Raw genomic sequence first — 10,425 nt, 5'->3', positions numbered from 1 at the left:
TGAACTCCATGAGACACTCATCATGTAAATATGCCGACCAAGAAGTCGAAAAATTCCAACTCACTAACAAAGATAAAAAGTGAAATATTTATGATTGCCGAAATCCTAGAAGGGGCCCTCGCATGTTAGACTCGGTCCCATTGAGGGGTTTAAAGAAATATCAGGTCTCATAAGTTTTGTAATTGAGTTTAAATTTAAAAATTTGATCTTAGAAATATGTAAAAGTTGGTTTCATTCAGGCTAATTAATTGGAGGGGTTATTCTAGTTTATTTTAGTTCGATTCTAGCAATTATCGAGTGTAGAGGTATAGTTATTTACTGTTTGTCTTATGTGACGAGATGAGATGGTCAAGTGATGAAATTTAATTATTTAATATGTTCAATTGAATTAAAAATAAGAAAATTAATGGTATAATATTATAAAATTTGAGATGATTAATAAAAAAGAAGTTCAAGACAATTTCTAAATTACCAATTTAAGTAGGAGCTGCTATTTTTAGGAAAAGATTTCAATTAATCTTGTAACATTTTTTAATTCATGAGGTCCCAATTTTATTCTTTTGATGTGTAGATACTTATGAAAATTAAGATAAAAGATAAGAAGTTTTGTAACAAATTCATATCATTGGAAAATGCTATGCAACATTAATAATTAAAGTGATATACATATATATTTCCTTCTAACTAGATACAACACATAACCTTTGAAGTGTAGCCATGTTTACAACCACCTCATCCACATGATCCAAACGATAGAAACCACACACTAGCACTAACCTTTCTTTTGCAAATATAGAATATATTAATATTTTAAACTATAAATATTATATCAAACAATCAAATAGTAAAATAAAATAAATACATTAGACAATCTTCAATCAAATAATTAATTTAATTTTTAAATAAAAGATTTTTCATCAATCAGTCAATTTAATTTAATGGCCCAAAAAAAAATCTACCACAGTTATTTTTAAAATTTTATTTATATACTTTATTATATATATATATAATTCAAATAAGAAACAAAAGCTTTATATCTTTTCCAAATTTAGAACACAAAATCTTTTCAAATTATATATAATATGTCAAATAATCCTTTTAACTTATTAGTTATAATAAAATGGCTTAATAATAATCCACCAGGACATTTAATATGTGTAGTGATATACTTGAGAGTTTGCCCTACGTCAAATAGTGAATTGCAATGGCAAATTCAATCCTCTTTGTCAAACTAGTGCGTTAAAGGCTGCATCGCAATGGTGCTGCACTTTGCCCGTATCAACGTGTGCTCTGGATCTTCACACACTTTATTGTCGTTTAAAGAAAATGTTTCACTTTCATGCTCTAGGAAAGCCTGAAACGATTGAAACGCTTGAATTTGAGACAACGATTTTACTACAATCAGATTCCACTGCCATCGCCAATGAGCACTAGTCACGCTTTGCTTCCAATACACTACTCGCCAAGGAATTTCAGTCGTCATGGCTGACTGTTGAATAAGCGTGTAATTTGGTTTCTTGGCTATCAACGCGGTTCAACTCATGAAAGCGGCATGAAAAATAGTGAGTAGGCATGCAAATAAATGACCGCCCCAGTTACTTGCCAAAAGTAAACTCTATGAAAAATCGATGTAAAATATACGGACCAACAAGTCAAAAATGCCAACTCGGTGGCGAAAAAGATGAAATCTGAAATATTCCTGCTTGCCCATATCCCAGGAGGGGCCCCTGTAAGATTCATTATGAAAAACCGCACCAGAAAACGGCCTAAATGTAGGCATTCAGATTAAAATTGGTTGGTAAACTGGTAATTTATGCGTGTTGGTCTTGTTACCAAGTTAGGCGAATGGTTTTTGGCATGCGTGGAAAATGCCTGGAATGATTACAAAAATAATCCTGTGTCTGCAAGCTTTGAATGATTTCAAAAGGTGGACTGTTACTGTGGGACGGTGCCCAAAATTTGACTGCAACAGAATCAATGAACACCACCTAGAGGGATGGGTGTTCATCTTACCAAGACCAGTAGAGAAACAGATCAAATTAATTCTAGAATAAGTGTGACCAAAAGATGAAGTCATGGATTCGTCATAGAATTTTACTGTATTGGAGCTTGCTTGGGATTAGATTTTTATTAAAAAATGCAATGTGGGCTTATATCATGCTTACGTATGAACAATACTAAGAATCCTGCCCTCACTGTAGATGTCAATCTCTATCAGGCCATCCCCATGGCATCTGTGTCTCCATCAACCCATGTTGCATGCAACGTTCCAGAGAACATTGATGGGTTAAACTCATTCGCCCTTCTCACTGCTATTAGGGCCTGACCTTATAAATCCTCACAGATATCCGTCTTTCTCCACATTCGAAATTTAGTGGTTGTGCAGTGCAGAATATGAGCAGTGGAGCCCACCTGAGTGATATCTGGTTGTGAACATTACACCCATTCGTGAATTCCCTGTCGGCAAAGCAAAGAGAGAGACTCTATAGTTTCCTCCACTAATACTAGTGGTTATCAATCAATTAATTCCTGTCTAGGGTTTCGTAGGGCTTTTGCAACTGAACAAAATGGAAACCCAAAATCAGAAGGCCATTTCTAGCGTCAGGGCCAATTCCTTGGTGGCGCAGAAATGGATGAGCTTCGTTGCTTCAATCTGGATCATGGCAATAAGTGGCTCTAATTTTGATTTCTCAATATATTCCTCAACTTTAAAGACAGTTATGAATATTGATCAGATCAAGCTCAATAATTTAGCTGTGGCGTCAGATCTGGGAAAACTCATCGGCTGGGTATCTGGCATGGCTTGCATGGTTTTGCCTACGTGGGCCGTTCTAGGCATTGCTGTTTCCTTGGGTATGATGGGCTATGGTCTTCAATGGCTGGTTGTGAGTGGAACAATCGCTCCCCTGCCCTATTGGGTGGTATGTAACAGACTAATCTATTAAAAAAAATTCACAGTTCTTAGTTAGAAAGTTCAATAGTTAGAAATAGAAAGTTCAATAGTTAGAAATTGAAAGTTTTTGGATTTGATTGTGTATCTTTTTCAATAATCTTGTAGATTTGATTTCAATCATAAGAATTTTCTGAACTATCTTGATGATGGATCATAAAAATATGATTTGAAAAGTTTGTTAAAAAACATACACAAAATCCAGAAGCTCTCAAGTTATATTCAAACCCTACATGTTTAAATAGTTTAGACAATCTTGTTATTGACAAATTTTTCACTATTACAACAACGCAGATGTATATAATGTGCATGATGGCGGGCAACAGCATCTGTTGGTTGAATACAGTGTGTTTCAGGGTGGCGATAAGTAATTTTCCTGGCAAGAGAGGAGTTGCTTCTGGTCTGAGCACCAGCTATTCAGGGCTAAGCACAGTCATTTACACAAATCTCGCCAAAGTCATAAAACCCAACAGCCCCTCCTTTTATTTGCTCTTGAATGCCTTCGTTCCTGTAATTGTTTGTGCCATCAGCGTGTTCTTCATCAAGAATCCGCAGCCGAATTCTGCCATTAAAGACGAAGATGAAAGCAGAGACATGCATATATTCACCTTCATTGCAATTGTGACGGCGCTCTATTCCATCGTTTATGAGTTCCTCCCCCACGGAGAGAAAGCCCACGAAGGGGCGTACATGGCTGTGCTGGTTTTTCTCGTCCTCTCCCTTCTGTACGTCCCTGTCAAAGCCGCCTTGCGCATGAAGAAGCTCGAAAGGAGCGCCTCCACACGGGTGACTGACATCGAAACCGCCACAGAGATGAGATCATCTGCGGACGAAAAGAACTGGGGAGAATACATGCAAGAAATCGGCGCAATAGATCTCAGTAGTGAATACAAGGATTTCTGTGACTCCCGCCGTCAAAATTCAAACCACCTTCAAGCTGTGCAAAACCACAACCCAGTGGATGATATGGATCAACAAGGGATTACAGAAATTGTTAAAAAACCCGGCTTTTTAAAACCAGTGCCACCCGTGGGAGAGGAGCATGGCGTGACACAGTTGCTCCGAAGCCTGGATTTCTGGTTGTATTATTTTGTCTATTTCTGTGGAGGAACTGTGGGACTGGTTTACATCAATAATCTGGGCCAGATAACGCAATCGCTGGGATACTCCAAAACCCCAAAATTGGTCTCGCTTGTCTCATCCTTTGGATTCCTTGGGCGAATTGCATCCGGATTACCTGACTATTTTCAGGTCTGAATCTCTCTTCTTAAGATTTTATTAAGATTTTATCATTATGCTGGTTTTCTGGTTTGATTTTGTAATTATTGTTTCTGATTTTATAATTACTATTAGCTTGTATCTCATAAAATCTATATAAAATATCCTGAGAGATATCCAATCTGAGAGATATCCAGTCTGAATGAATTTATGTTAGCTGTGTTTAAGGGTGTGACCACCTTCAATAAATTAGGAAAAGAAAAGCACAACGTCCTCACCATCCTTGTAAACTCTAAAAGCTTCCTGCTACTGAAACAGTACAGTATTAGGTGGTGAGTTAAAGTGCTATATTTAAGGTGGATACCTTGCCTTTAAAGCCGTCATAAGTAAAGCTTTACAGGTCCCAGCCGTACATTAAACATGACATGAAACTTTCTTATTGTAAACTCTGAGCTGCCCGATCATCATGGGATGTCGAACACGTTTCATACAATCTGACTATTGCTCTCCACCACTAATTTTAAATTTGATTGGTTATCCTTACACAAAATTTAAATACTGAAAGCGATCGTTTCACCAATTCAATGGGATTGAAAAACAATATATTAAATTTTAGATCCTAAAACAATTATATATGAATATTGCTTTTACTTAATGTCCTTTTCTTTCTTTCTTAAGATGGGATGTATCTCTACTCTCTATAAAAATCTAATTGGTTTGAATTTGTTTGCAGAGCATTAATCGAGGGTTACCAAGGCCAACTTGGTTAGGAATATGGACATTGCCCATGGTACCTGCCTTATTTTTCTTGGCTTTCTTTGATGAAAAGCAATGGATTTTGTATGGTAGCACTGCTATAATTGGCATCTCTGCAGGGGCCATAACTAGTGTAGCAGTACCAACATCTTCAGAACTATTTGGCATGGAGCATTTTGGTGTGAACCATAACATTCTCATTTCCAATATTGCTTTTGGCTCTCTTCTCTTTGGTGACTTGGCAGGAATGATGTATGATCACACTTCATCTTCAACTGTTACCAACAATAAAGCAGTTAATTGCTTGGGAAAAGCTTGCTATGCCAAGACATTTTTGATGTGGGGAGGTGTTTGTTCTTTTGGACTTCTACTCAGTATAGTTTTATGTTTTAGAACGTTGAAATTGTACAAAACTCTATATAGAAAAGATACAACACAAATTGATATATCTCAAAGGTAATTAGACGTTGAGAAATAAAAAGAAAATGGGAGTATATGAAGAGTTTGATGGCTTTTTACATATCTATATGGTTGTAAAGATAGCCACCTTTTTACTGTAATTGATTTTATATATCCAAACCAATTTTTCCTTACTTTTTTATTGTAATTGATCTGATAATATCCATGTCAATTTTTATTTACTTTTTATTGCAATTGATTTTATTATATCCAAGTCATTTTTTCTTTACTTTTTTATTACAATTGATTATATTAATATCTCTTATTTTTAATTTTTCTAAATCTAAATTATTATTTTTTTAAATATTAGAATAATACTTTAAATCCCTAATAATAAAAAATTATAATTGTTCATACACCCACTATAATCAATAACGATATTTGAAGCATCCAGAGCAATAATAGTAAAGCAATGCATAATATTTAATTAATAATCAAAAGAAGACAGTTAAGGTGTGAAAAAGGATCATTATTGTGTGCACATAATAAATGGTTAGATGAGATTTACAAGAGAAGGAGTAGGACTTTGATAACCTCATAAGATAGCGATGCTTTAGAAATATATGTCCACACACAAACAAAGGATTTTTAGCCCGTTTTGTGAGGGAAGAATTGAAAGGAAATGTGGACTCTTTAGTCCAAATACATCAACTTAACTAGTCAAAAATGATTCACAATGTTACATACATTGCATCACATCAAAAGACACGTGTCCCATTTCTTGTCTGATATTATGCACGATGCTTTACAACCATATATTCATGGAGAAGACTTTAATCCCCCGATTAGATATTGAGTAGAAAATGGATATAATTTGCTATCAATTTTCAAAGTGAGAAGTTTTCTTTATAGGTTATATTAAAAGATAATTATTGATGTAGTATATGATTTAAAGTGTATGCTTTAGATTAATTATTTTTAAAAATATTTTAAAATAACTGAATTACGATATAGTAACATTATTGATGATTTGGATTCAGTTATAAGAAATATTTTTTATTAATTATATAAGAAAAATGTTAATCATATAATAATATGATTTGTTGTTAATATTTTACAGATACTTTTAAAGATATAATTCATATAACTCCAACCCTAGAAAATATCAAAATCATATTATTAATTATTAAAACCTAGATAATAATTCTTAATCACTCAACTTTTCAGCAAAATCCAGATCATTATTATTATTATTATTTAAAATTTTGAAAAGTTCCAGATTAGCCATTAGAAAATTAAATTATTCTTGGCGCTTGGTATGTAGGAAGCGTAACGAATTGCACATTTACAAACAAGAAAAGGCATGGCTAAAAATTCGGCTGCACGAGTGGAAGTCCGTACACCACCGAAATTTGCCTGCACGGGTGTATATCCCTTCATCACCGGCACATACGTATAAAAACGGATCGCTTGATCTTTAAAGCTTACGCCTATGTTAATATTCTGAAATTAATATTTTATTTGTATTTTGTCTTTTATATAATGTCATTGTCCTTCTAGATAAAAGAAGGCTTCATAATAAGCTACACATATTTTATGGGTATTTTTTCACTGATTCAATTAAAAATAGGTTTATGTTAATATATAGTAATATAATAATAGTTGATTTTAAAAAACAAAAATGGAGTAAGGTATAGAAAAGCATGAAATTGTTAGGTTTAAAGCCTTGTATTAAGGAGAAAAAGAGAGATTCAAATAGAAATTAAAAGAAAAAAATAGAGTGTTTTGAAAGGAGATCATTTTGTTAATGATAAGGTAGTTGATTTTTTTTTGGTGTTACAAATTGATTTTAGAATATGTATAATAGGGTGTCTCACTCTTTGGATACAAGAAAAAACATTACGTTTGTTGTAGATGGTAATCTTTATTTGTATATGTTATTTCTTCAAAAATGATACTTAGAATCTATTTTTCTCCAAATCATAAGTTTGGTGGTTTACTCTAGAAGTGGGAAAACTAACTCCCCAACCACAACTTGACATGCTACATGCTTGACACAAGCTTTAAAGAAATTTTTGAACTTATCAGTTATTTTTGTGTTCGGAATGCTTTGTTTCACTTATTTCATTCATATAGAAAAAATAACCCTATCGATTCTAGTTTATTCAATTAATCTATCAATTCTTTTAATGAAAGCTAAGAGACATAATTTTATCATATATTCTTTTCTTTTCCTTTTTTCTCTAATAAATGTCATTTGTTATTAAAAATGATCACATGCATTTAAGACATGAAGAAAAAATAATAAATAATGTCTAAAATATCTAAAAATAACCTTACATATTAAATTTATGACTTTAATTAATAAAGAAAAAAATAATTATTTTCATATAACATTATAGAATCTCGTATCATAATAATTTAGAATAATAATAAAAACTAAAACATAACCAACATATATTAAAAAAAATAATTGTTAAACAAATAAAATAAATTTTCATATTAAAAATTAAGAATAAAGTGAATATTTTTAACTTAATAAATTTGATTTTAATTCAAACAATTTTTTAAAAATATATATTTAAATGAAAATAACAAATGTTATCACTGAATAACAAACTTTATTTTTTTTGTTATTGTTATAGTAATATCGAAAAAGATTTAAATTCAGCACCATCTAAATACCTAAACTTTGTCTATATAGAAAATAGATTATATTTTTGTAATGATTAAAACATTATAAGGGAACCGTTATGTGAGAAGTTATCCTGCATACGGCATTGAACCCTTGTCTTTTTTTCCATCGTGGAGAATAATACCGCAAAATAATGGAACTCCTTTCATTCGCCCACATCATGCAATTTGGAACCCTCGTTTGTATGTCCAAAGCATGCGATTAAGACCTCTTATTTTAACTTGTATGCATCTACACGTATATGACTTTAAGTGTATCATTATAATATTATACTATTAAATATATTGTCATCATATATAATATGATATTTTAATTTCTATTAGGTATAATATATAATTTTGTTGAGGGTAGTAAGATATGAGTGACACGTTTAATTATATAAATAAAAAATAAAAAATAACAAATATATGTTTTAAAAGTTAAAATTATTTTATAATTTTTGAGTAAATAAAAATAATTATTAATACTCATCATTATCATTTGTAAATTCTTAAATTTGTCCATTCTTTACATTTTTAATTAACATTTTCAAGTATCTTTTAATTTGTTCATTCTCGACATTTTTAATTAACATTTTCAAGTATGTTTTAATTTTGTTGAGGATTGTAAGATGTGAGTGACACATTTTAATATATAAATAAAAATTAAAACATAACAAATACATATTTTAAAAGTTATAATTATAAAATAATTCTTGATTAAATAAAAATAAATATTAATACTCACCCTTATCATTTGTAAATTCTTAAATTTGTCCATTCTAGACATTTTTAATTAACTTTATCTTATCTTAGCATTACTTAAATAAAGATATTTTTAATTAACATTGTCAAGCATCTCTTAGCCATTTATTTATTATAAATCTTTACTCATTTTTCAACGGCCGCCTTTTTCCTTTGACCTGTAATTCTTCATAAAAATATCACACTTTATCTTTTCCAATGCACGAACATGGTACACAACTTCTTTCTTAAGCAATTCCTCAATATCGAACTTCATCGGTTTTTTATACCCTAACAAGCTACTAGACTTCTTCCTCTATTGATTTTGTTTTATTGGAATCCATCCTTTTTTTATACCTTGATAAGGAATTATATTTCTTCCTTCTCTAATTCCTTACTAGTGGACTTCATCCTTTTATGATAATTGGTGAGGTGTCAAAATTCCAAAGGGGCTTCACCTACTAGCCAATATGATATCACGTGCGTTCATAGTTTGGGGTTTATTATCCCAAAAATCCAAAGTAATATATTGCAGATATATTAAGAACGTGAGGGTTTTATAAATGGCCATCTCGAATACGAAGATTCAAAGGTATTTTTTATTAGTCAAATGCTAGAAGTAGGGGCTAGAGGGTTTCTAAATTCAAATGCAAACTTTATTTTGTTGAGTATATTTCACTTAGAAGTAAGGGAAAAAGGCAAGAACAATGTGAACATAGCCACAAATTGGTGCCACGAAGGACAAGTTGGTTGCAGTAAATGTGTATTTGTATTTAGAAAATATTCATTTTGAGTCAAACAGTGTTCATTTAGAAGGCAGGAAGTAAACCCGACAAAAACCTGCAACTACAAGCCATTATCAAGATTTACAGTCAAAGAGGACCGAGGAACAATACTTAATCGGGTATTTAGAAAAAATATTGTCCCCTTCATTGACTATTATTCTCATTCATCTATTTTAACTTAGTAATGTCCACCATGGAAAGCACTATTCTGTCTATGAAAATAGTTAGTAAACTAGGGTGAAGAACCATCACTCGATCTGTCACCAAGAGCTAGTGAATATTGATTACAGTTTACAATATCTAACAATACCAATAGAAAAACAATAGAGAAAATGGCCAAGAGTGAGTATGGAGACCACAAATAGAGCAAAAGAAATTGTCACAACAACATAATATATTAGAAAACTATAAAGTTTTTTTTTTAACATAAGTATTGCCATAAGGGGCAGCTCCCATATGTTCAAAATCATAAAACAATTACATAGATATTAAGAGGGGAGACACTATAGGGACACATAAGGGATCATTGATAAGAGGGGGGAGATAGGGGTGATTAGTGGTACAGATAACCAATACCCTTTCCAATCACTTTCAACCTTTCTACGATCTCTTCAGGGAACATATCGCCATGAGCACTCATGAAGGCCTCAAACTCATCCAAGTTGTATTTCTGGTCTACCCCAACTTTGAATAACTTCCATGCTTTAGCCATTTTTGTCTTTTTGCCTTCTACATTAAGATAAAAAAATGAAGCCTGATCTTTGAATGTGGCAAAATCTCAAGGGTCTCCAACATAGTCTTCACACCTTGAGCATTCTCCTCCTTCATTGATGCACAATACCATAGGCATTAAGGGCATATCCCAAAATCTGGAAGATGGGGGAGAATAGATTATCATAA

The 10,425-nt window shown here is 32.1% G+C and overlaps 1 protein-coding gene across 1 annotated transcript; it reads left to right on the top strand.

The window, feature by feature from the left end:
- The first annotated feature begins 2,275 nt into the window (after positions 1-2,275).
- On the top strand, positions 2,276-5,517 carry LOC131039165 (protein NUCLEAR FUSION DEFECTIVE 4). The gene is made up of 3 exons (XM_057971844.2): positions 2,276-2,921; positions 3,245-4,201; positions 4,902-5,517. The coding sequence occupies exons 1-3, from the start codon at positions 2,568-2,570 to the stop codon at positions 5,382-5,384; spliced, it is 1,794 nt and encodes a 597-aa protein (XP_057827827.1). The 5' UTR covers positions 2,276-2,567; the 3' UTR covers positions 5,385-5,517.
- The last annotated feature ends 4,908 nt before the right edge of the window (positions 5,518-10,425 follow it).

The sequence above is a fragment of the Cryptomeria japonica genome, chromosome 1 (genome assembly GCF_030272615.1).
Source record: "Cryptomeria japonica chromosome 1, Sugi_1.0, whole genome shotgun sequence".
Lineage (NCBI taxonomy): Eukaryota > Viridiplantae > Streptophyta > Pinopsida > Cupressales > Cupressaceae > Cryptomeria > Cryptomeria japonica.
This window is presented reverse-complemented; position numbering and strand designations above follow the sequence as displayed.

Coding starts and splice junctions, on each gene's coding strand:
- LOC131039165 (XM_057971844.2), top strand. CDS start 2,568: ATGGAAACCCAAAATCAGAAGGCCATTTCTAGCGTCAGGGCCAATTCC. Junction 2,922..3,244: donor CTCCCCTGCCCTATTGGGTG/GTATGTAACAGA, acceptor ACAACAACGCAG/ATGTATATAATGTGCATGAT. Junction 4,202..4,901: donor GATTACCTGACTATTTTCAG/GTCTGAATCTCT, acceptor ATTTGTTTGCAG/AGCATTAATCGAGGGTTACC.